Source organism: Momordica charantia (assembly GCF_013281855.1).
Source record: "Momordica charantia cultivar OHB3-1 chromosome 2 unlocalized genomic scaffold, Mcharantia_2.0 BLBB01000002.1, whole genome shotgun sequence".
Classification (NCBI taxonomy): Eukaryota; Viridiplantae; Streptophyta; class Magnoliopsida; order Cucurbitales; family Cucurbitaceae; genus Momordica; species Momordica charantia.
Window position 1 is genome coordinate 5144111 of NW_028275160.1, and position 26321 is coordinate 5170431.

The window sequence follows — 26321 nt, forward strand, 5'->3', positions numbered from 1 at the left end:
AGAAGAATATAATTTTTTTAGTATATGTATATATAAAGAAGAATATGATTTTATATATAAAACGCGGTTTGGAAACGGGATGAAAAAACTTCCTCCATCCCATGGAGAAAATGGACCTTCCTATTCGGGAGCTATTTGATAGCTCTTTTCATATTTTTTTAAAATAAAATTAAAATATGTTTGAATAATTGATCATCTATTTTGAATAGTTAAACTTATGGGTTTAGATACATATAATTAATAGTCAAACCTCACGGAAATATCTAATGAATGTGTAATAAATAGGTAATACTTTTTTAAGAGGAAAAAAGATACCAATTAAATTGGTCTAAAATATAATTAGTTCAAATTAATAAAAGCATCATCCTTAACAAAATAAGATCACCTTGGAAAGAATTTTCAAACCCCGTATTTAATATTCGAGCCCTATAATTTCCACTTTAAAGAATTTTCAATTCCTACCAAATCCAAATAATTTACCATTAATAAAATACATATATATACTTTCTTGGTTCATTTTGATTCCCATATTTTGAAAAGGTTTGTTTTGTCCCTATACATTGAAAAAATGTCAATTTTGATCCCTTAATTTTATTGTTGATCTCATTTTTTTATCGCAACTTTAACACGATACTACACTCAATATATTAATCATACTTTATATTAAGAAGTTTTCGTTAGGTATAAAATTTATGTTAAAATTTTAAAAACATGAACAAAAATGATCCCTTTTAGAACCAAAACTGAGAGTACAGAGAAATCTTAATTCATTAACTAAGTGGATCGATTATTATGGTACTTAAACAATTGTTTGTTTTCAATTTAATCTAATAGTTTGACTAAATTACATAAGAACTTGCTAGTAATTATAGGTGGTGTAGGATGACAAAGGTGGTAATATTTATTAATTATTTTGATAAAAAAAAAAGTCTAACCATATTTTATAAAACTATATTTGAAAACAGATCGATTTGGTTGATTTGTCCGTTGGGGAGAAGCAAGAACTGTAAAATTGGCTCGTCGAGATTTATTATTTAGTGTGAATGTATTGAATTTTTATTTTATAATTTGACAAAAAATTGATTTTTGGCTTTATGTATTCACATTAATTTTATGTTACTTAAAGAGAACTCCTTCTATCTGTTTGTGTTTAACTGTAGAATTAATTTTAAACGTTGGTGAAATAACAATAAAAAATCCTAAATTAATTGGATAATGTAAAATATTTTGCAACCAATTCGAATAGTTTGAAAGTTCGAGAGACAGAGAGAGAATAGGTAACCAAATATATTGGTGCAAGATTTTGCCCTAAAAAGATTTTTTTTTCTTTTTTTTTAAGGTTCTATGTAACTTATTTTTATATTTCTAAATATATAGATAAAAAATTTGATGGTTTTTATTATTTTTTTCTTTTAAGTTTCTGTGTAACGTATATTTTATATGTTTGTGTTCTAATAATAGTAAAAAAACTCTATTAAATATATATATATATATATATATTGACATTTATTTATTTGATTATGAAATGTTGTTACAAATTTTTTGCTCTTAAAGATATTTTTCTTTTAAAAAAAGTAGTCTCTATGTAACGTATATCTACATGATTGTGTTCTAATAATAATTAGAAAAAAAAAAGAAAGATTCTTGATTATGAACTTTTTGTTATGCATTTAGAAAAAATTGCTAGTAAAATAGTAATACATTCGAAGTATTACATTAATTAATTAGATAAAAAATTTCACCATTAAAAAATACATTCGTTTCTAATAATTATTTTTAATATAAAAAATATTAAAAATAAAATTATTATCAAACTATAACCTTATTGAAATGAAATTACCCATGAATGATTAATAATATAGAACAACTTCATTATTATTTATTTATTTATGGCCGAAATTAAATATATTGGAAGAAAAAAACAGGTCTCACCACATGAGATCAAGGCTCAACAAGATTTGACAATAAAGTGAAAAACGAACAAGACAAACAACAACCAAATAAACCAATATCAAACATAAAAAAAGCACATCTAAAAGTACCAAAGCTAGTCTATCAAAAAAAAAAAAAACTACCAAAGCTAGAAAAGAAAAACGACTTAGTTATGAAAATAACTCCCAAGAAGACTCCATCAAAATTCGACCTCTAGAATGAACACTATCTCGTCAAGTATTAGCATGAATATAAATATCACTCTAAATGAGATATTAAGATACAACTTAAAAATCGAACGGTAGACACCATGATAAGTTCTGAAAAAAACTTCAAAATTGAAAATTCTTCGTAACCTTTCATAAAAGTAGTAATTTCTTTCTTTAATATAAAATTTAACTTAATTTGTAAAAATTTGACTTTCATTTTTCCTTCGGGTTGAATTTAAGTTGATTGAGAAAGAAGACTCAGAGAGTCTCTCTTTTCCCTTTATCTCATATCCCCATTTATTTATTTCTCCCAAGACTTTGCTTCACCAAACAGGGCCTTATTAGTTTCATATATATACACTTCTTATCCAATGCCAATTTAATCCACTCAATCTTCTATTACCTTTCAACCCTTAAAAAAAATCTATAAATAGGAACAAAAATTTCATTTTGAAAAATCAATACGTCCTTAATTCTTTGTTAACAAACATAATTTGAATCTTACGTATGCAAGACGACAACTTCATGACAGAAAGATCATATCATTAAATTATATGCATCACGACAATTTTATTGTTAAAAGAGGATTATTAAGCTATTTACTAATTAAAAATCATGTCCATTAGTGGTCATTAACGGAAGATTAGACATAGAGAATCTCCAGAAAGGGAGGAGGTTAAAATAATAAGTTAAAAAAATGAATATTAATGGAAAGGGTAAATGGGAAATTTTTATTTTTTAAAAAAAAATTGGGTTTGCTTAGATAATAATTTGGTACTGAAAAGGAAAAAAATCGGAAGCATTTGAAGTTACCAACACAGAGATTGATGGAACAGCGAAAGATTAAGATGTGTTAATTGCCAATTATATTATTATTAATTTTCAAACGTAATTAATTAAGTGGACGATATCAAATCGCAATTTAAGTTTGGTAAAACAGTGACGTCCGATGGATCCCCTCAACCTGTCATTTCGATGGCGATGATCTTAGGTTGCACACTGACTTTTCTGAAATCGACCTCAGGGAATCTCCACCCAAGTTTTTTTTCTTTTCTTTTTCTTTTCCCTTTTATGTAAAAAAGAAAAAAAAAATTAGAGATCATGGAATGAAATGGATAACAAAAAGGAAAATCGATGAAATCAAAAAATTTTAAAAATCATTTCCAAGTGTAAATTTGTGGAGGCCGGTGTATTAATTTTTACTTTCATAAAATAAAAAATCTCCAAAAGTTCACTCACTTTTTTTTTCAAAAGAAAAGATTGAATAGATCTTATATAATAATCACAAAATAAAATTTAAGATTGAGTACAACATGGGGAAGTAGGTGATAGAATTTACAACCTCTTGATTGGTTGGAGATATATTTGTATTTACTTAATTATACTTTACCATTCATTAAATACATAAAAACATATATCTTTTCGTAAACACATCTAACACTCATTCAAGTTTAGACAAAAATTGTCAAAGTGATTATAACTCAACAACACTAATTGGCATATATCTCCAACCAATAACCTGTGAGTTCAATTCTCTACCTTACCTGTTGTATTAAAAATAAAAAAGTTTGGACAAAAATTCTAGATCTCCAATTCACGCATAAAAATCAATAAACTTTTTCCAAATTTAAAGGTCAAAATTATTTTGACCCGTTAATTTAATTAATGAATAACGATTTACTTCTTCTTCTTCTTTTTTTTTTCTGGTTTAATATAACAATAAAATGGACATATCTCTAAATCTTCTTCTTCTATTTATTGCAACGTATTCCCCATCCTACGTTGTGGCATGAACCTTATGTTTGTGTTTGTGTTGTCCCTCTCTCTCCTCACTTTCTCTCTCTAATCTCTCTCTATTTTATATATATATATGGAGATGATGTGTATATGGTAAAAAGAGAGAAAGAAGAAAAAAGGAAAAAGGAAAAATCAGAGCTAGAAAATGGGGAAGGGAAGGGCTCCATGCTGTGATAAGAATCAAGTGAAGAGAGGCCCATGGAGCCCTGCTGAGGACTTGAGGCTCATCACTTTCATCCAAAATCATGGCCATGATAACTGGAGAGCTCTCCCTAAACAAGCAGGTACACACCACTCCCCTCCCCGTCCCGACCACGGTTCAAGTTAGAAATTTTCTTAGAGACGCACAAATTATTAAGTTTGATCTTTCGATTTGTGAATTAGAGATGAAAGTTTAGAATCTGGTTATCTCCTATTCCACTCGGTACCATCGGATCACTTAGGCCGACTTTTCGTCCCTGGACGGGTGCCCTTGTTTTAAGTTTATTGCATGTTTTTGCACTGTTTCTGGATCTGGGTTTCAGTTAGATTTCAGTTCTTCATTGACCTTTTTTTTTTTTTTTTTTGAATTTTTCTTGCATGCATTGGCTTTGGCTTTGGCTTTGGCTCTTTTTTTTGGTTTGCCATTTGTTTCCAATGCCAAAAGCAGAGAGGAGAGAGAGAATGGGAATATTCCAAAAAAATTATGTACGTTACATTCACCAAGTTGGTTGGATTTTTTTTTTTTTTAAAAGGAAATAAGAGGAGGGGGACTTTTTATCAGAAAAAAAAAAGAAAAGAAAAACACACTTCCAAACCAAGTTTGAAACGTTTTCACATCTAATTACAATTAGTTGGCCAAATTTCAACCCTACAACAGTGACTTTTCTGCTAATTTCTTTATATACAATTTTCCTTCCCATCTTATATATATCTCATTTTCAATTTAATTAATTACCCAACACTTCCCACTATGAACACATCATTTAAACCGTCTTTCATTAACATTCCATACATAAAAATTATGTCATTAATATGTTTCCATAAACTATTTGGGTGGTCTTTTCTACAAGGTTCTAATTAAATTCATTGTACTTAACTAGTAATCAAAAAGGAGCAAATTTAACGGTATATTTAAACGTGTTTACAGTTTTAGAGATTGATTTTCGTCTAAAATGTCGTATTATTCACATTGCTAGAACATGTATTTCTTTAGGAAAACAAACCATTAATTTATCTACCAAACTTGTGTGTCTATATATATTGTTCAATACAACTTACTAATAAAGTCCCGTTAGTTTAACCATCTTTTTTTTTTAATTCAAATTCTTTCGCTCCACATTGTCTTCACCTAATTTATCCATAACAATTGAAGCAAGAAGTTAGGGAATAAAAACTCTTCAATAATATAAGTGAGTGATAGTCACATCAAATTCAACCAACCAACAACAACCTTGGTTACCAAAAATCCTCATTTTTCTTCCCTTTCCAATCCATCCCACTGAAGGTTTTTTTAAACGTGACAGACATGAAAGTGGAAATTTACCAAACAAAGTTAAAAAAATAAAAAATAATAAAAAAAGTTCAAAACTTGACTTCAACTTTAAAGAATGAATGTGACACAAGTCTGCCCCATATGAAGTGGGCGTCTGAAATTATTCCCAAAGAAAAGAAAAGAAAAGAAAAAACCTCAAGTCTTCTACGGCTACTTCTTTAAGGTAGATGATTAAATAAGAATGAAGATTTTGGCTGACCCTAATGATTAGGGTTGAATTAATTAAATGTCTCATCATTACATTGAAGTGTTATACTAATGTTTTGTTTTTAAATGTTATACTAATGTTTTGTTTTTTTGTTTTTCCTTAAATATTGTGTATTATAGGATTATTAAGGTGTGGGAAAAGTTGTCGGCTGAGATGGATCAATTACCTTCGACCTGATGTGAAGAGAGGAAACTTTACTCAAGAGGAAGAGGACACAATAATAAAGTTGCATAAAACTTGGGGAAACAAGTATGATCTATTTCTTCTTATATAATAACTAGAATTTTCTTCAGAAAAAAAATGGATAGAGTTTTTAAATAGTTTTTTTCTTTATTTTTTGATTTTAGGTTCTATCATTAACCATTTATATATTATATGTTAATTTATAAGTTTGGTTCATAAATTTTTTGGATTTTGTCAGGTATAATAAATCCTCGTATTTTAAAAGATTTTTTTAGAGGGGATTGCATTTAAAAAGTTGTGACTATCTAAATATGCATTTGTTATTAAAGCCTTAGTTTAACATATTTATGCAATATGTTGATTGTATTACTTAAGAAGTGAGGTTATTTTAGGCCTTTGGTGGCATAAACATAAAATTGGCACACAAATACCTCCTAAACATAGAATTAAAAGTCCAAGGTCTATATACATTTAAGAATTTTTTCAAAGTATAGAGATTAAATCCAGAAACTAAATAAACACAAAACTGTAAATTAAAGTTTGTAATTTAGATTGAGACAATTTGTTGAATTAAACAAATCTCTACCCATGCGATGCAGGTGGTCTAAAATTGCATCACGTTTGTCGGGAAGAACCGACAATGAGATAAAGAACGTTTGGAACACACATTTAAAGAAACGATTGTCGCAGTCGTCGGAGACCACCAAAGTCATCGTATCGGACAGCTCCGGTGACGAATCCAAAGAATCGTCGTCTCCGACAACTTCATCTTCTTCCTCCTCCAGCCAAACTCAAAACTCAGACAAAAACGAACCACCAAAGAAACAGCAACCTGAACAACAAACCAGCTCTTCCATTTCTTCGGAATCCTCGAACTCGAACTCAAGTGCTACTCCACCTGACATATTTTGGCCCCAAAATCCAATGGAATTGGATATGGGAATTGAGATCCCATTGGAGTGCGACATAGAATTTTGGAACATGTTAGATTTAGACAACATAGATCACTTGTTGGATCAGTCTAACGAGGTAGCTCATGGCTGTGTAGAAAACAACGGGGAACTCCAAAATGACAAGTGGTTTAAGTATTTGGAGAACGAGTTAGGACTCGACCGCCCGCCAGAAGTCGGTACCGATGAAACAACGGCGACAACAGCGACAACGACGGACGAGATTAATTCAGCTCAGAGATTGTTAGTAGACCCTTGCATTGCTTATTTTGCAGATGGGTTCCCTCAACAACCCTACACCTAAAAATAATCAATATAATATCTTTAAAACTACATGAGAAAAAAAATTCAAAATTTGACTTAGTTTATTGCTTTGAATATTTGGTAGGCTAAATCATTCCTAACTTCTTATTTACTACACACATCATGCATTTAGGGCTTTGAGCTTCATATATATAATGTAATTTTTGCTGATTACTTGGGCAAAAATTCATGTGTATTGTGAAATAAGGAATTTTCCTTTAAAAAAAAAAAAAAAACTTAGGCACCAACATTTGAAAGCTAGGTAAATTGAAATTGAGAGCTGAGTTGATAGATATATTGAATCAAGTTTGTCAAAAAAAAAAAAAAAGTTATGTAAATTTTAAGAATATACTTCAAATATATATCCACATTTATGTATTTTTTGGTTTAGTGGGATTTATATATTGTGACTGATTTTATTAAATTTTTGTTCTATCAACAAAAAAAAGAAATAATTTAGATGTCAAAGCCAGCATAGTTGAGCGGTAATTAATATATTTCTCTAACCAATAGGTTGTGAGTTCGATCCCCCACCTCTCATATTGTACTAGGAGAAAAAATAATAATAACTTAGATGAACTACTTTTACCTAAATTTTGATGACTTTTGTTAATAACTAAGAAAAATATATCACATACATTCTGTTCTAATTGGTAAATTTAAGTTTAAACTTTACATCTAATTTTAGTCATAGAATCTTTGACATGGATAATTCAGTTTAGTTCTATAACTTTTAAAGATTTTATTTTAGTATTCTCTAAATTAGTTCCATAAAATAATTCATTTTTTTCATTACTTAAACTTTTACTCCATTTAACATATATATTTCCTCAGTACTAAATAGGGTTAGGGTTAGGTGGTTGTCTTGTGAAATTTAATCGAGTTAGGCACAAACTGGTTCGAACACTCACGAACCTTAAAAAAAAAACTTCGAATTAACCACTCCCAGACACTACAAGAAAAGGTATACAAGAGCTAACAAAAAAATCCTACATCCAAATTATAACTGTTCTTGTACAAGTTAAGGTTAGAAACCATAATAATGAAATTAAGTATGATCGTCGATAAATCAAAATACAATTAAAACTATTTTATTTTTAGTTCAACAACTACGAGAGTGAAGTGATCAAAGAACCCATCGATCTTTAAAACAATTATATCATACGAATCCTATCGGTTATGTTCGATCAACAAAATATAATTCAAACATGAAGATATATGTACACTCGTCAAAATACATGGGCCCCACTTGAATTAAATGCATAACAGGTGACAAAATAAAATTCTATGGTGGGTTGAGGAAGTCTTTTTCGAAGAAATTCCAAGTCAAAGAACATTGGTTGGACCAAATATGAAAGAATTATACAAATGCAGACAATATTGACATGTGAACTAAGCCCCAATCAATGGCTTTGGCTTTAATAAATTTACACCAAACTTTACTCAAATTCTAATTGCTTCTCTCATCTTCACATAATTTGATTGAAATTTCACCACACACTTCATTTTCTAGCCTCTTCCTACCAAAAAAAGAAATGGTTGATTTTGCTCCATGAAAAAAAAAAAGTAATAATAATTGTGGATAGGTTTTAAAATCATGTTGAAAAATGAAAACATAGTTTTTTAAATGTTGAAAATTTCTGAAGATTTCATCATTTGATTGAAATCTCACCGTACAATCCAGTCAATGGTTTCTTTTGTTTAAAAAAAAATTAGGGTCCATTTGAAGATAATGATTTATTAATAGTTTTTTAATATAAAAATTTTAATTTTCAAAAGAAGTTTTCATGACTAAAAATTGGAGGAAATACAAACTGAGTATTAGGTTGTTTTCAGAATTTTCACATGGTTTTGTTGATGTCTTTTTATTTTCATTTTTATTTTTAGTATAACTTTGTAACAATTATGTGTAAATTTGACATATATCGTCGACATGCCAGAACTTAAAAAAAACACACACACACACATGGCACCAGCATGGTGCGATGAAACTGGAAAAGTATGAGGTGACATAGGTTGTCTCTTTTATAATTTTTCAAGCTTGGAAATAGTTTAGTGGGTGATATATATTTAGAATAAATTTAAAATAAAATATTATTAAAAAAATTCTGATATGAATGCATTATAATAAAATTATATTTTCAAATAGTTCTTATAATTGAAAAATATATACATATATATACAGTAATTTTAAAATACTAGATTTATTAAAATAATTTTTGTAATTATCGGTAAGCACGAATTCCTATTGAGGTGAAAAAATATATGTGTTTGTTTTTTTGGTTAGAAAATACAATATAAATTAAGAATTGTACAAGTAGCCAGTCATAATTGGTTTTTTTTTTAGTACAATCATAATTGGTTAATGGTTTTTCTTACGAAATTAAAAATATTATACATTTTAATAAAATTATTCAAAATAGAGTACTTTCTTAATATTTTAAATCAAATATGTTTTTTTTTTCTTTTTGGTGAGAGGTTACTTGTCTTCTAGTTATCTGAAAAAAAAAACACACAATTAGTAAAAATGATGAGAGCAAAAAACTAAAATGGAATAATTGTTTGAAATCATATCTCTAAGAACAAAAATTTTGGTAAAAGAAAAGTAAAGGAAATAAATTATCTCATTTTAATAGATACAAGTATAGTAAAAATGACACAAAATAACGGATGAAGTAGTACTCGAACAATTGACAATGGAACAAAAATTTAATTTACAACTAAAAATTGAATTTTCAACAAATTGTTTTCTTGAAAAAATGTATATAATTGAAACTATGTATTTTTAAAATTATCATATATTTCTAATATTGTTTGTAAATTATATGGTGGTTTTTGTTTGTAATTATGATGAGGTTGTTCACCTACAAAAATTAATTCATAAAACTCCTAACATTTTAAACGTGTGTAACTTATATGGTGGTTCCTCTTTAATTTCCACAATTTTTCAAATGGTAGTTCACTTGAAATAGACTACTTATATGTTAATTATTAATATTTCTTGTTTTTTTTCTTTCTTTTTATTAGAAAAATATATATATATATATATTTGATAAATATTTATTATTATTTGTTCTCTAAAATTTTAAATTTAAAAAATTATATGAAAGTTGATTTTTTAAATTAACATTCAAAATTTTTAGTGTTATATTTAATCTTTAATATTTGTTATGCATTTATAAGTAAAATAAAACAATGCTTCTATTTATTTTTTTTCTGAAAAAAACTGGAAACGAAAACAAGAAATAATAAATAATAAATTTGATTTTGTTATCTTTAAAATTTCTACCCAATTTTAAAAACGTTTCTTGAAAATGAAAAACAAAAAACACAAATATTATATTTATGTTAAGAAACAGAACATACCAAATGTGCCTTAAAACAATAGCAAAAAAAAATGAAAAAGAAAAATCATGATGCTAGTTGCAATATTTCGAGATATATAGATAATGTAAATGTCCGATTTATCGTAACGACTATACCTCTATATATATATATGTTGGACGAAAATCTTTTCTAAAGGTGACGATGTAACTGTTGAGAATTTGTACGAGATACATATATATACATACACATGCATACATATGTTTCGATATTTCGATATGTACCATAAAAACATTGTTGGAAATTTGCATGTACCATACAAACATTGAATTTGTTTATTTTTGTAAAATCTCAGTTCTTATTTATTTTTCCTTTTTTAAGATATTGAATTTGTTTTATGGTAAAGATCAAATAAAAACAGAGGTATGGGTTTCAATAATAAACCTAATAAAAAAACATTGGTTGTCTTTGTCATTACACAGAAATAGAATAGAATGTTTTAATTATTTTGTGGGATACTGATCATATGATATGATGACATTTTTTTTTTATTTTGTAACATATTTCTTTGGTCTAACAAAGTCCAATATAATCCCTTATTTGGTTATGATAATATATAATTTATTCTTTCTTTGAAAAATAATAATTAAACATTCTCTATTTACGAGCTGACTTCACCCTACCCACCACCACACCAATTTATATGTGTGTTTTGTTCTAATTTCTCATACAAATGTACATTTTTCTAAATGTAAAGTACCATTTTTTAAAAGTATCGTCAAAGATACGACACTTTTAGATTAATATTGTTTAAATGCATCAACTTTTTTGTTTAGTTCAATAACCAGTTGAACTATTTCAAGTTGCTATACACTAAATTTTAAACAAATAGTTAATTCTCTACGTTAACAACATAATTCATCTATAAAAAAAGACCGTCTTTGATACGACTAAAGTATTTTTGGACTATTTTTTACTAAAAGAAACTCTAAGATAAAAGTGAGAACAATTTCAAATATAATCGTAAACTAGCTACATCTATTACGTATGATCTTATTGAATTATTTATTTATTTTAGTTTATGTAAGTTTGATAACACGTGGGATGAGAATTAAATCTTCCAAATTTATTATTTTTGGTTCTCACAATTTAAAACATCAATTTTAATCCTCAAATATTCATTAGACTCCACATTTAGTCATAATACACATATTTATCGATTGACAAAAATTATTTGTATCATGTATTGTTAATGCAATTTGTATAGCGATGAGAAAAGGAAAAATCTCTACTTCTAGACAAAATTGAAGAAGAAATAGAAAAAGGGATCTGATTAGACCTTTGAAGAATATTTGTGCAATTTACAACGAAAAGAATATTCTTGGGTTAAGAGAGACTGTAATGTGTAGGACCAAAATTAATTATAATCTAATATCAAAAATTATATGATTAAACCTTTGAAAAATATTTTACAGTTACTTTTGAAGAAGAGATTGAGGACCAAAAATGATTAAACCTTGAATATTTTGAGAGGGATATATATATATCAACAAGTCTACTAATCAACATACAAGTGATGTTACATCATATCTTTATTGTGCTAAAGCTATGTTATGATATTGATGTAAAATTAACCCATGTCGATGGGTCTACCGATCCAAACACGTTCACATTGCATCTAAACCTCTACCTAGAAGAGGCAATAGCAACTGAACCACCAACACTGTCCTGTTAATGCCTTCTCTTTCTCCCGAGCCACGACATCGTCTGTGAAAATGACATCTGGACACATGTGAAAATTGTTTTGTTAACATATTTAGACATGTAGACATGCTATTTAGACATGTCACTTGGAAGAAATAAACTTTATTTATAATGTTTCATAGGTCGAGTAGCAGCCAAGAGACGTATTAAACTTAATAAGCTCTCAAACCTACTCCTTGAACCCGTCGTGAGTCATGATAGCTTAAGATGAGACGAGGATCACAAATACTAAATTATACAATGAAGGAGCTTGTTTGAACAGTGCTTGTAGTCGTACAATGCAAGTCAATTATCGAGATGATCGTCATTAGACAGAATAAAACTAGTGATGACATTTTTGTTACATTTTTCTACGGACTAACATTCTTACAAGTCCATCTAGCATCATCAAATAAAATGGAAAAACTGTACGGATGAAAAGAAAAGAAAGAAAAGTTTACCACTTTCATCTCTTGAATAAGAACACTGGCACTGGAGCTAGTGGCCGGTTTAACATCTGAAGCTTACAACAAATCCAATTCTCAACCGCCAAGTTGCTAGCGAATTTTTGGATAGTCTCCAATTCTTCCCTAAAAATTAGAAAATAAATTCATTACACATAAAAACTATAATTTCTGTCAAACTCACAAGCACGCATAGGAATTGAAACCAAGTCCATGTTGCATGACAGGTTATTTAAATCGCCAAGAAGTGATATCCCACAGTTTGTTTTAAAGAAAATAGGGATATAACAAGTTCAGAGATTGAGTTACTGGCTATGTTCTCCAATTAAAATGAAAACAAAGCAGGGATTTATCCTTAAAGTAACCTATTCCATCAACTTCTAAAGCCAATTTTTACTGATCACAGAATAAGATAGAATAGGCACTGGTTGATGTACTACATTTAGGCTAGAAAAATAAACATGGATTGCAGTGGAAAGAAAAGTAGGAGAAGAAGTATTACACTCCACCAGGATGCCCCACATAAACCACAAGGCTGATAAGCCCTCCAGGTTTTAGGATTCTGTTGGCAGCTTCGAGTGCTTGTAATGTAGTTTCTGACTTTGTGGTTATTGCTTTGTTACCACCAGGTAGGTAGCCTAGGTTAAATGCAACAAGCCTAAAAAGTAGAGGTGCATGCATTAATTAGTTATATCAAATCACAGAACCATTTGATTGAATTCTTTCTTTTTCTTCCTCGACTATCTTAAATGAAATACGTTGTTCCAAATTCACACTACTAGTGTCAATTGCAAGAAAATATGGATAGGTTTCAATTACAATGATAAATCTGGTTCATGTACAATAAGCCACAATTACTAAGCACCAAAATGTGGAATCATTACCTAACGGGGGAACCCTCTGGAATGACATCTTCCATTCTGCTGTGGCAAATGGAAGAGAGTTTAACAAGTTTCTTCTACATAAAACTAGAAACTATAAGCACTTAAACAAACATTTCTAAAGATAAAATGCAAAAATTAGAAGGTATGATGATCTGTTCTCCCCCTTTTTGGAAAATAATTGATAAAACTAAACTTAGAGGAGAGCAGTTTCAAGTCACAAGTAATTGGATCACATACAATCAACATGTATTACCCCGCTAAAGAATCTTTAGACTATATAAAACCATCAAAATAACAAATTTGGGCCGTCGTTCATTTCCATTAGTTTGAACAAGTTCAAGGCTGCATGTGTACAAGAAGAAAATCATGGATTTCTCTAAAATGGAACTGACCAATATTAGGATACCTCTTGTTCATCGAGTGACTCTTCCAGCAATGCGGAAGTCTTTGCTAAAGCCTCTTTCTGAACATCCATAGCATAAACACAACCAGAACCAGATTCATCTGCAACCATTTTGACCATAGCTAGAGTATCATAACCATTTCCAGAAGTAGCATCTACCACCGTATCCCCTCTTCTGATGATATGTTTCCATACACTGATGGAGTGATGGATAAAGGACAAGGTAATTAATATCCAGCCATGAACCTTTAATGTTCCTCATCACAAAAACAGAAGGAAAACAACAACTATCAACTAGAAAGCCTAGGACTCTCAGCTCACTTTGATTGAAGTTTGGTCTTGAGCAAGGGCTTAACATGCTGCAAGAAACTAGTGAACTACCTATAATACAAAATCTTCTGGAGAACAAAATGGCAGAAGCCATGATGTACTTCTGTGTTCGAAAAAACAATATAGGCTTAAGATCAATGCCATACAGCTCAAACAAAGATCATTGCATTCAAAAAGAGAGGCTAGTGAAGAACAAAAGCCTGAAAACAAATAGAAAACATTCAGACATGCCAGCATATGTAAATATATGCACAAAAAGTTGGCTGATGATACATACGAGTGAGCAACTTCTGTCGCTCTCTTCTTTCCAATCATGTAACCGACCATGACATCCTCCAGTCCTAAACCACATCATCCACAATTTCACAAGAAAATATCAAGTTCCAATAGAAGTGGTGAAAAACAATAACACAATATCCTCAGTAAACCAGTGCATATTGTTAGATATTTTAAGATTATATATTTATTATTTTATTTTATGAGTCAATTCACTCTTCTTAATAAATAGGAGAAAGTAGTTACAGACTGGTTAAACTTATACTTCCTAATAGGGTACTTTGTTATAAAAGGGTCAGCATATGATGGTCTAAAATAGAGTTCACAAAGTGTTTTCCAATATAGTTTTCCACAAATAATTTTTCTAGAATTTGTCTTGAGTATTATGATTTTGAGCATAGGAATTCCTAGGAGAATTTAGCTGCTATAAATCTCTAAAAAGATTGTTGTATCTTCAAAGTGGAGTGACTCAATCTATAATTTACAGGCTTTTAATTATCTCATTGATTAATTAAATTAATTATTTGTATGTATTATTTCAGAAATTCTTATACCCTAAATATATTTCCAACAAGTACCCATCCCAATAATCAAAATCAATACCCCTAGCTACTGAGATAATTAAGGAAACTGATAAGCCAATCCCAAATGAAAGAATATATTTACATCAGATTTTCCAGATATAAACAGAATAAAGTGAAAATGTACCTTCTAAAGACGAAAATTCCTTCGACGACGATGGTGAAGAGAACTCAGTCTGGTATTCAAAAGATAGTCCATTTGACTGAATACAGTTAGAAGAGAACCACAGATTTCTGAAGTGCCTTTGACGTCTTACGACTGGTTTGGGGGTAGTAACAGCAACCCCTTTTAACCCAAATTTCAGAGACAACATATTTTCCCTATCTTTCGGATTTTCTTCACCGGAGACGCTACATCAGCATTTTCCGGGAACTTATTCCGCCGGGGAAGGGAAGGGACGATGATCCAGAGCGCAGAGTTATTTCAAGGTTGGGCAGCCCCAATGCGAGCCCACTTATTCACTTGATGGGCTTTGCAATTAAGCCTAGTAACCAGAACATTCTAGATCGTATTCATGGCTTTGCAATTATTTATGGGCTTTCTAATGGGCTATTAAGATAAGCCACAAAGTCCCATAAATGCCCTTTCACACATTTTTATAGAGAAGTTTTTGTGGTGGTGGAGTTGCTTTTGGATGTAATTCTTAAATAATATAATTAGTTTGCATTTCATTCATAAACTCATATATATTTATTAAACACAAAATTAAAAGTTTAGAAAACTTATTCGACAAACTTTACGAACATGTAAGAGATTAAGTTTAACTTGATATAAATAAGATACCTATTACTTTCTTTAAAGTTGAATGTTCGATATCCCACTGCTACAACTTTATATTTATTATACTGAAAAAAATATTTAAAATAACATAATTTAATAGGAACATCCTTAAATCTTTCACGACCCGTTTTGTAACGTTCTTATTTCTTGTTACCAATTTTCTTAATAAATTTAAGCACTTTACAATTAACTATTTTCTTGTTTCTCCTCTCCAATTTTCTTCTTTTTTGTTTCCATTTCTAATTTTTTACTATAATGAGTCTGTACTATTCGTTTTTATTTATTAATAAAAAAACAGAAATAAAAAGTAAAAATATTGGCAAACAAGCAAAATAATAATTTTCCTGAGAAAAATATTTATAGGATAATTGAAAGGTCAACATTATGTCTCCTCCGTTTCTAGAGGACCGGCCACACGCAGCAATCGCCTCTCTTATAAGCAACCTTTGTGTAATTTCAACTTCAATGGCCTTGTCCAATCAGATTCGAACACGTAGTTCAAATTCTTTCTTTCTTTTTCTTTTTCTTTTTTTTTTTTTTGAATATTACGTAGCACAAACTCTTGCTGCAGCAAAAAAGGAGACAGAATTGAAGCATCCCAAATTTCAAAATCCCTAATTACATAATAATTAAATTTAGATAATAATAATAATAATATCGAATGTGGTATTGATATTTACGCTGGATCCTGCCCCCTTCCTTCTGGCCCTGCCAGACAATCAGAACTCCAAACTCCAAATCCGACCTGTCGCTTCCCCTGGCACTGATATTGATTATTTTATATTATTATTTGTTCATTACTTATTATAGTTTGGCCAAAAGACATTTGTATCCCTACACCGAATCCAACAAACCATTCGGGACTTGAAGATGATGATGACCTGTCTGCCACCTCAGCGACAGCATGTAGTCCACGGTATGGTGATGGTGGGTGTAATGAATGAACGGCCAAGTTTTTGAGAACGACTGAAACGCACCGCTTTGAAGTGTTTTTCTTTGTCTTCTCCCACGTACGAGACCAAGCACGCTCCAACAAGGGCGCTCCTCGTGCCACGTCAAACCATTTTTTTACCAAATACTGTCCAAATATTTATTTTTTATATATAAATTATATATTTTGGTTTTTTGTAATTAATAATTTAATTTTGAGTCAAAAGCAATGTAAATGGATCCACCTGGTTGCTTAATTTTATTGAACTCTTTCCATCTGTGTGGTGCTTCTCTATCACAACCCAACTGTTCCGTTACACACTTGTTTATATATAAAAATTCCCTTTTAATTTCTCAACTTTCCAAAATTATCTCATTTGGTTATTAAATATTTAAAATGTACATTTTTTGGTTCAACAAGGTGTGGGTCGCACTTCTAACACTCTTAACTTATTAAATTATGTTCAAATTCTTTTTCAAAAGGTATATTTTTAACTTTTGACTTGTTTTTAGTTTTTGAATTTTGAAAATAATTTCTATGAAGGTTTGTACTTTTTTGTCTTTTAGCTAATGGATGCTTGTGAATTGAAATCTTAGTTAAACATGTATTAGATAACTTAATTGATCAATTGTATATTATCGAAAGGTTGATGATTCAAATCTTGCTTCTCCTTGTTAAACTTGAAAAAGAAAAATCACACTACTTAGTTAAGATAAGTATTGAGTAATTTAAATTATGTGACAAAATAATGTCAAAACTTACTAATTATTTTTAAAAATTGAATGATAAAAGAAGACAGTTCAAAAACCAAAATAAAATCATCTTTAAATTCTACATTCAAAATGATATACTTGAAAAATAATAATAATAAAAATAAAAGGAAGTCTTTCCTTTTTTCTACGCTAAACTAAATGTAGAATTAATTGTATAAATGGGAAGAGCTTGAATGAGAAAGACACGTGGAGTTATTATGTGAGACGTCTCATGGACGGTTGTAAACTGCCAATGACGTTTTTGCCCCTCATTGGAAGTTTATTAATTTTTTTTTTTTGATCAAGGAAGTTTATTACTTAATTGATATATATATATATATATATATATATATATATATATATGTGCAAGTTTTCACTTAAAGGAAAGCTAACCTTAATTTCTGGAATTTCTTTATCCCGAATTTACCCTCCGTTTTGAAGCATATTGACTTCTTGTGCCCAAGTTCTTGCTCTTGCCACCTTAACCTGGTCTATCACCTTTTCAGCCTAATACATTTACATTATTGTCCCTTTCTCGAATATGGGTGTTCAAAAAATCTGAATCATGAATCTAATCCCCATATGATTTGGGTTGGATTGTAAATTTGTTTTCGTCTCAATTTATTAATAAATGAAAACTTTATAGATTGAGTTGGTTAAATGATTCATTCAAAATACATTTGATTAACCAAAGCATCTTAAACTTATTATTAATTTTAGAATAATTTATTTTACTTACCACAAATTATATATAGATATATTTATTCTAATTCGTATTAAAAAAAAAGATGAATTTCCCACTTACACCGTGGATTAAAAAGTACACAACGCTAACTAATTTGATATAATATTTAAAACATGTGATGGTCATTTTGATCCATGGTACATGTGATTGCAAAAGTACTTTTTTTATTTGAAAAAAAAATAAATTAAAGATTGTTTAGGACCTCAAGCCAAATTCTACCAAGTATCGTAGAGCAACGTGCATTAGGTCTTAGCGAGTAGGTTGGAGAAGGAAGGTTTGGACAAACAGGTAGAGCAATCTGACAATTAAATTAATTTTGAATATGAGAGTTGGACAGATCAACTTCAAACAAATTTGTGTACACGATAGGACAGAGTGAAAGTGTATTTATAGGAGATAAATGAGCAGTACCGATCAAACTATATAACTATTCTCCAGGTAAGTGACCTGCTCATTATTATCTGGAGAAAGTTGTTGCTCATGTCCACATGAGGTTCGATGTTCAATATTTTGAGCACAAACCATGTGGCTTGTGGCTCGCCTTCCAACAAGATTTGTCTTGTGACGTTCTCGTCTCTTGTTATATATATATATATATATATATATATCAAATGCATGATACCTTATGTCTACGAGTAGGATATTTTTGGGGCAATATCTCTTTCAATTCTTCAAAGTACTATTTTTTACCCATCACTATTTGTCTTATTATTATTTTACGGATCATATATTATTTTGCAGTCATTAAATATGGATTATACACAAGTGGCATTAGTATTTAAAAATTTTGCATAGTTCATTTCCATTTATGATTTCCTCGGTCTTGATGGAAAAAAGACGAAGTTTCTGACATCCAGACAAGTGCCACGTGGAGCCACGTCATTCGCAAATAAATATGCTAGGTAAATTATCCGATGCGTTCAAACCTACCTGAGCCTGAGAAAAATGATAGAAACGTTACCGCACCGTCCCTCGCCAGTGGGTCCCACGCAAGGGCCATCCAGATTTTTTCTTTTTTCGGGTGATCTTCCGGTCTCAGTAATGCCACGTGACTTACGATCACGTGAAGCCACCGTGGACGGTCAGTTCATCGTCCGGCCTCAATAACGTCACGTGGCGCACGATCACGTGCGACGAAGCCACCGTGGAGGCAGGCAGTTGCTTATGGTGGAACTTGTAATTTAGTCAACGCGGAAAACAGTTTGAAGGGTAATGGCATTATCGTAAAAATATGGTTAAATAGGGGCATTTAGGGAAGCTGGTTAAGGGCTGCCTGCTTCTCGTTTGACTGTTGGTGAAGAATATTTTATTCGCGGCTTCGTTAATTCGAAGGAAGAGGGAAGAGAATTTCGAGTCATACAGCAAGAACATCGAGCTTCCGATTTCATTGTATCGAGCGAAAAGGAGTTGAATCTGTTGAAGAAAAACTGAAGAAAAAGGTCTCTTTATACTGTTTTTTGTTTTTGTTTTTGTTTTTGTTTTTGTTTGTCTCAAATCAGAGGCTGAAAGTGTTGAAGAGAGTGAGTGTACTGAGGAGAAGTCGAGGAAATTTAATTCGTCGACCTTCTCGTGGAGGTAGTACTGTTGCTTAGTACTCAAACCTTCACGGGAGGTTTGAGACATGGTGTTTCTTCCATGGTTTGCTCTGCAAATTCATCAGGTACTCCGATTCAATTCGTTTCTCTTTTTAATGTGGATCTGGTTGAGTGCTTGATGATCTGATGTTGATTTGTGTGACAATACTTTTATTCCAGTGAGATTTATGCTCGTTTAGCGTGTATGTTGTGATAATTTGGTTTTGGGGTTCGATGAATCTGAATTCTACTGTAAACCTAACGAAGTGTTCATGATCGTGAAGTATACGGTGTGAATGTATGGGTTGAGGCGGTTAAATCTGGTCTAGTTCTTTTGTGTTGACTTCGCAAGAACACTCCAGTATTACGTTATGATTTTAATGGATTGAGTTGGCTCTGAATGTACAGATCTTAAGTTTTTGTTTGACTTCAATGAGCTGAAGGAAATAGATAATGCAAAGTATTTATGAATCACTTTGTGGATCAAGAATTTCAAGAAAACCGAGAGTTTCTTTGGTCTATTGAAATATTGCTCATGTCCTTAATTCTCTTTTACATTGTCATTCATATGAAAATATCATAGACAACGAAAAAAATTAATGTTGAAATTATTGAAATTTATAAAACAATCATATATATATTTAATGTGTCAGTGTGTCTGTGCTGTACTTCTTTGATTGGAGTGAAGAGGTTACTTTAGTGATGGATTGCTTAGTAGCTTTGATGGTCTGTATATGCCTTCTTATGCTGCCAATTCTTCTCCAGGATCTAATCTAGCAAACAAACTACAGATCTATTGCAAGGACCTATATGTATCTCATCTTCATATCTGGAAACTTCAATTTTTTTCTATATCTATTGTTTGCAAATCAGTGTGCTTCAGCCAATTTTGACATACCATTTCTGGTATTCCAGGGCTAGCAATCTGATTTTCAAGCAAATTTTCCCTATTGGCTTTTGACTGGTGTAGCTGATTCAAGTTTGGCCGAGTTAACTATAAAGTTACCAAAACATGATGATATGGAACAGTCGAGAAATGACCAGTTCCAGTGCACTTCCATGCAATATGGATTTGGGGAACTCCAGCCTGTATCTAAATCATCCATAGGGGACCCTGTGAGCATTGTTAACATGCAAAGTGATGGAAGAACCATGGACCTTAGGATGTCAGAGGTTAAGCCTGTCCTTCATTACTCCATACAGACAGGTGAGGAGTTTTCTTTTGAGTTTATGCGCGACCGAGCAAATTCCCAGAAACCTCTCATTTCAGACTTGGTTAGTGACCCGAGTTGTGCTTCGGGTTATATGGATTTAAAAGGAATTTTAGGCCTTAGTCGTACTGGATCTGAATGTGGATCAGATATTTCAATGGTTACTTCAATGGAAAGAGGGTCAAAGGATTTTGAGCGAAAAAACTCATTATCACATGGAGACAAAAGCAACCATGGATCAGTTCATCACAAATCACGCGAACCATCAGGATATGATAGTGGTCGTGGAACTGGTCGTGGCTATGCTTCTTCTGGAAACTCTGATAGCTCATCAGCAAAGATGAAAATCCTTTGCAGTTTTGGTGGGAAAATTTTGCCTCGTCCAAGTGATAGTAAGTTGAGATATGTTGGGGGTGAAACACGCATCATTCGGATAAAAAAGGACATCTCTTGGCGGGAGCTTATGCAGAAAACATCATCAATCTATAACGAAACATATGCAATTAAATATCAGCTTCCTGGAGAGGATCTTGATGCTTTGGTTTCAGTTTCTTGTGATGAGGATCTCCAGAATATGATGGAGGAGTGTAATGAATTCAAAGATGGAAAAGGATGCAAAAAACTCAGAATTTTTCTGTTTTCCATGAGCGATTTGGATGAAGGGCAGTTTTCTATGGGTAATGTGGACAATGACTCTGAGATCCAGTATGTTGTGGCAGTCAATGGCATGGATAGTGGTACTAGGAAAAGCTCAAACCTGCATGTCTTAGCAAGCTCTTCTACCAATAACCTGGATGAGGTAGATGAACAGAGAATTGGTGTTAATGCATCAGCCTTAACTGGCAATATTGCGTCATCATCCATGCAATCTTCACAACCTGTTCTGGAAACTGCTTCCAATGCTTATGAAACCTTTGTACAGACTTATCATGAGCATACAATGGATCATGAACCAAGGGAATTTCGCCAAAGTCATGATCTGCCTCATTGCTCCCCTCCTGGAGAATTGCTTTCGTCATCTCTTCATGAACTTGTAAACCAGCAGGGGGTTTTTCACGAGGGTCAAGGACAGTATCCAGAGATACCATCAGCACAGTTGAAAGCTAAGTTAAATGATTCATATGAGAAAGAGATTCATCCTGAAAGTGGCCGCTCTTCAAATCTTTCTCACTTGTTTGATGGCAACCCGATGACTTATAATACTTCTGATAAAAACTCAACTTCGGTTTCCATGGCTCAAGGCGAGTTTCCCTTCTTAACCCCCAAGAATGAGAAAGTTCTCCAGGCTTCTGAGGGACTTTCTTCAATGCCTGTTTCTGGAAATCCTATAGTTTCTGGATTAAGTGATATGGATAACTTGACATCAAATGCTTATACTCATGGTTATACGGACAGTGAATCAAAGATCGTTGATTTGAGTCTCCTTGAGCCTCCAGCTGCTGCACAAAGAGTGTATCGCTCTGAGAGGATTCCTAGAGGCCAGGAGGAGTTATTGAATCGTTTATCAAAGTCTGATGATACGCATGGTTCCCAATTTTTTATTCCTCATTCTCAGTCTGATCACGATCAGATTCCAGAATCCATCCTCAAATTGCAATATAGCAGTAATTGCGAAGCTGAAAACTCCATTCCCATGGAGAAGCCATCACATGCTGCCATTAAAGTGGAGGTTGTTAAGGCTGAATCAGAATTACCTGCTCTTGGGCAAGTATCTTCTGTAAAGAATCACGAGGATTCTGCATTGGGTCTCTTGCAGCTCAACTTGGGTGAGGTTGTTGGCATGAGGTGTACAGATAATAGTAGTCTTAAGCAATCTCAATCAGTTTCTAAGGAAGAAAGTCTAATTAACGTTAATGAAAAAGCATCTGCAGCTAATGTTTCCAAACCGGTGCAGGGAGACATTGTTATAGATATTGATGATCGATTTTCTCGTGATTTCTTATCTGACATATTCTCCAAAGCAACACCTTCTGAAGATTCATCAGATATTAGCAGCCAGCTTCACAAGGATGGAACTGGTTTGAGTCTTAATGTGGAAAATCAGGAACGTAAGCACTGGTCATATTTCCATAATTTGGCGCAAGAAGAGTTTGTTCAAAATGATGTTTCTCTCATTGACCAAGACCACATTGGTTTTCCATCTGCTCCAAAGAATGTTGGAGATGATTTTACACCTTTAACAAATATGATTAATGCAGATTCCCAGCTCAATTTCATCGAAGATAACCAGAAAGTGTTACATGGGATAAATGGAAATGACACTACCAATTTTCTTTCACGTTATGATCATTCCCAACTGAATGGTACTGATAGTTCGCAATTTGATGCTATGATGGAAAACCTTACGACTTTAGAGTGTGGGCATGAGGTACTCTTCAGTTATTATTATATTTCTACATTCCTCTGTTTTTATTAGAATATTGACTCATAAACTGGGATGATTTTTAACTGAAAATTTATCCTCTTCTCAGGATGGTAAGTTAGAATCTAAGGACATTGGCTTACCTCCTCACGATCCTTCTTTGGGAGATTTTGATATTAGTACATTACAGGTCTGGTTCTTTGATGCTATCTAATATATGATTTCCTCTTATGCTGCCTGTAAATCACTGCTTCTACCCCTCTATTCTTTATGCACCGGTCCTGTAAAACCATGTGCTTTTCCCGATTAACTCTGGTTGCTTAATTTGAATATGAGGTCAAATTCGGATAGATTGGCTTCTGTTTATCACCCCCTTGTTCTTTCAATCTATGCTATGTTTTGCACTTTGCTTACCTTTTGCATGCACATATTAGATCATAATGAACGATGATCTTGAAGAGTTGAAGGAATTGGGTTCTGGTACTTTTGGCACTGTCTATCATGGAAAGTGGAGGGGAAGTGATGTCGCGATCAAGAGAATTAAGAAAACCTGCTTTATGGGTCGATCATCAGAGCTAGAGAGATTGGTAATTTTGGTTTCAGTTGTTTATTGCTACTGCATTATTGTTGTTGTGATTACTATTACTATTATTTCTGACATTTCTCAGCACATCATTACTTCCCTGCATTTATTGGGGAGAAGAATCAAGAAATTATGATGCTATGTCATGATGTTGTTTTTTGCTCTAATCGTCGGTATATTTATGGTTTCTATTTGGGTTGCCATCAAAACCATAATCTTTTATTTCTCTTTCTCCCACTATAGACTGTAGAGTTCTGGAGGGAAGCCGACATTCTTTCAAAACTTCACCATCCCAATGTGGTTGCATTTTATGGTGTTGTGCAAGATGGTCCTGGTGGAACATTAGCTACTGTGACAGAGTACATGGTTGATGGTTCCCTTCGACATGTTTTGCTTTGCAAGGATAAGTAAGACCCCAGATGTTGTTTCCTGGTTTTGAGTTCAGTATATTTGGGATCTATCCAGATAAAAGGCAAAATTATATCATTCATTTAACGACTAAATTGATAGTTTTAAAGAAATGAACTTTGATTATGCTCAAGTTTATATCCCGTATGTTTATCAGTAATTCACTTTTACTTTATGTGCACTTTGCTTTCATGAATCATCATCATTCTTTTCTCATTTTACGTATCTTAAAATTGCAGATACCTTGATCGACGTAAGAGGCTAATAATTGCAATGGATGCTGCATTTGGGATGGAATATTTACATTCAAAAAATATTGTGCATTTTGATCTGAAATGCGATAATTTGCTGGTGAACTTAAAAGATGCTCAAAGACCAATTTGCAAGGTAATCTTGAGGTTGCTTAGGCTATTTTCTTAATGTGTATTCATTTAAGATATAATGTTTTCTATGCACGTGAGTCACTTTCTATTTCAGGTTGCTGATTTTGGCCTCTCAAAGATCAAGCGAAATACCTTAGTTTCTGGCGGTGTGAGAGGAACTTTACCGTGGATGGCACCTGAGCTGCTAAATGGTAGCAGCAGTAAGGTCTCTGAGAAGGTGATGTAACATGTTTCATTCTTTTATTAAATGGACTACTGTGAAATTAACCAGAAGTTCTCTGTGATTTCTGCTACCTTTCGGATTCATAGAAGTTTACCATGGCATGGAATTTCTTAGTTTCTTCAATTTGACAGTCTGAAATTTGCATGATTTGGTTTCAAATTTAAAATGCTCGTCTTTTTAGTGGGGATACAAGAAACATGAGTCTCTATTTGTACACACACAGACATTAATATATTATATGAGGTTGCTTAAGAAATAATTCCAAAACTAAGTAGTTAGTTGATGTATTGTTGATGCATTGAAATAACATGGATACAAAACTCTAAAGCGACTAGTTTTGATATACAGGTTGATGTGTTCTCCTTCGGTATTGTTCTTTGGGAGATTCTCACAGGAGAGGAGCCATATGCCAACATGCATTACGGTGCTATCATAGGTGCGAATATCTAGACTTTTAACTTCTTTCCTGCAAGTTAAACTTCCATCTCCATATTAACTTGCGCACATGCTGAGCTTTCTTCTCCATCTCTCATATATCAAACTGAAAAAGAGAACTGATTAGGATCTATAGGTGTAGCGTGCGATTCGAAAACACTCGAGATCAGTAATCTGAGTGATTTTTTATTGTCCCAAAGACGAAACTTGATCTCTGGATCTCTCTCCTTATGTGCAGGGGGTATTGTGAATAACACATTGAGACCAACCATTCCAAGTTACTGTGATGCTGAGTGGAGAAGGTTGATGGAACATTGCTGGGCCCCAAATCCTGCAGATAGGCCATCCTTCACAGAAGTTGCCGGCCGCCTACGTGTCATGTCGACAGCTGCCAGCCAAACAAAAGCACAAGGTCCCAAAATACCAAGGTCATAATCTTTCAAATGGATTGTTTGCTTATTATATATTTGTTCATTCTATTCTACAGTCTTGGAAGATTGTGTGTATTTTTGTCAATAGAAGGTAGATAAATGTTTTGGTGTGAAACATACTGTTGAACCTTAAATATAATTCTTTATTATAGTTTATACAAAAACTGATTAAAGAAGGTTAGGGCGTTGATCTTAATTCTACTTTCAGGAAGGTCATAAATTGAATTCAGGTATCAATTCATCTACTTGCTTGAATTATTTAATTGTTAATGTTATTAAACTTTAGCTTTTTGGTCTGTCGTGAAAATTATATACGTATGATCTTAGTTATTATTTGCAGGCTGTATGGTATTTTAAATTAAAATTTTCACCGTGAAATTT

At 32.0% G+C, this 26321-nt stretch overlaps 3 protein-coding genes across 5 annotated transcripts; 2 read left to right on the forward strand and 1 right to left on the reverse strand.

Annotated features, from left to right (window-relative positions):
- Positions 1-3912: 3912 nt before the first annotated feature.
- On the forward strand, positions 3913-7506 carry LOC111017994 (transcription factor MYB58). Its single transcript, XM_022293917.2, has 3 exons — positions 3913-4222; positions 5800-5929; positions 6463-7506. The coding sequence occupies exons 1-3, from the start codon at positions 4084-4086 to the stop codon at positions 7115-7117; spliced, it is 924 nt and encodes a 307-aa protein (XP_022149609.1). The 5' UTR covers positions 3913-4083; the 3' UTR covers positions 7118-7506.
- Positions 7507-11950: 4444 nt separating this feature from the next.
- On the reverse strand, positions 11951-15562 carry LOC111017978 (S-adenosyl-L-methionine-dependent methyltransferases superfamily protein). 2 transcript variants are annotated; one of them, XM_022293893.2, is made up of 7 exons: positions 15249-15562; positions 14542-14605; positions 13938-14130; positions 13532-13602; positions 13150-13305; positions 12645-12773; positions 11951-12222 (listed from the first exon to the last, which is right to left on the reverse strand). In XM_022293893.2, exons 1-6 carry the CDS (start codon positions 15433-15435, stop codon positions 12650-12652), a joined length of 795 nt encoding a protein of 264 aa, XP_022149585.1. In that variant the 5' UTR covers positions 15436-15562; the 3' UTR covers positions 11951-12222; positions 12645-12649. The 2 variants fall into 2 exon arrangements, with proteins under 2 accessions (XP_022149585.1, XP_022149584.1); XM_022293892.2 differs by having other exon boundaries at positions 13532-13605; positions 15249-15560.
- A 4059-nt stretch (positions 15563-19621) lies between these two features.
- Positions 19622-26116, forward strand: LOC111017976 (RAF-like serine/threonine-protein kinase 20). 2 transcript variants are annotated; one of them, XM_022293890.2, is made up of 9 exons: positions 19622-19769; positions 20820-23483; positions 23587-23667; positions 23912-24064; positions 24304-24467; positions 24708-24855; positions 24946-25068; positions 25423-25510; positions 25748-26116. In XM_022293890.2, the coding sequence occupies exons 2-9, from the start codon at positions 20925-20927 to the stop codon at positions 25942-25944; spliced, it is 3513 nt and encodes a 1170-aa protein (XP_022149582.1). In that variant the 5' UTR covers positions 19622-19769; positions 20820-20924; the 3' UTR covers positions 25945-26116. The 2 variants fall into 2 exon arrangements, with proteins under 2 accessions (XP_022149582.1, XP_022149579.1); XM_022293887.2 differs by having other exon boundaries at positions 19629-19990.
- The last annotated feature ends 205 nt before the right edge of the window (positions 26117-26321 follow it).

What these genes read in the sequence shown, in the direction of transcription:
- LOC111017978 (XM_022293892.2), bottom strand. Translation starts at nt 15,435, where the DNA reads ATGTTGTCTCTGAAATTTGGGTTAAAAGGGGTTGCTGTTACTACCCCC. An exon ending in GGAATTTTCGTCTTTAGAAG is followed by an intron (nt 14,606 to 15,248) that starts GTACATTTTCAC and finishes GATGTGGTTTAG; the next exon opens with GACTGGAGGATGTCATGGTC. An exon ending in GCGACAGAAGTTGCTCACTC is followed by an intron (nt 14,131 to 14,541) that starts GTATGTATCATC and finishes TCACTCCATCAG; the next exon opens with TGTATGGAAACATATCATCA.
- LOC111017976 (XM_022293890.2), top strand. Translation starts at nt 20,925, where the DNA reads ATGGAACAGTCGAGAAATGACCAGTTCCAGTGCACTTCCATGCAATAT. An exon ending in CTTTAGAGTGTGGGCATGAG is followed by an intron (nt 23,484 to 23,586) that starts GTACTCTTCAGT and finishes TCCTCTTCTCAG; the next exon opens with GATGGTAAGTTAGAATCTAA. An exon ending in CTCAAAGACCAATTTGCAAG is followed by an intron (nt 24,856 to 24,945) that starts GTAATCTTGAGG and finishes TTTCTATTTCAG; the next exon opens with GTTGCTGATTTTGGCCTCTC.
- LOC111017994 (XM_022293917.2), top strand. Translation starts at nt 4,084, where the DNA reads ATGGGGAAGGGAAGGGCTCCATGCTGTGATAAGAATCAAGTGAAGAGA. An exon ending in AGCTCTCCCTAAACAAGCAG is followed by an intron (nt 4,223 to 5,799) that starts GTACACACCACT and finishes TGTGTATTATAG; the next exon opens with GATTATTAAGGTGTGGGAAA. An exon ending in CATAAAACTTGGGGAAACAA is followed by an intron (nt 5,930 to 6,462) that starts GTATGATCTATT and finishes CATGCGATGCAG; the next exon opens with GTGGTCTAAAATTGCATCAC.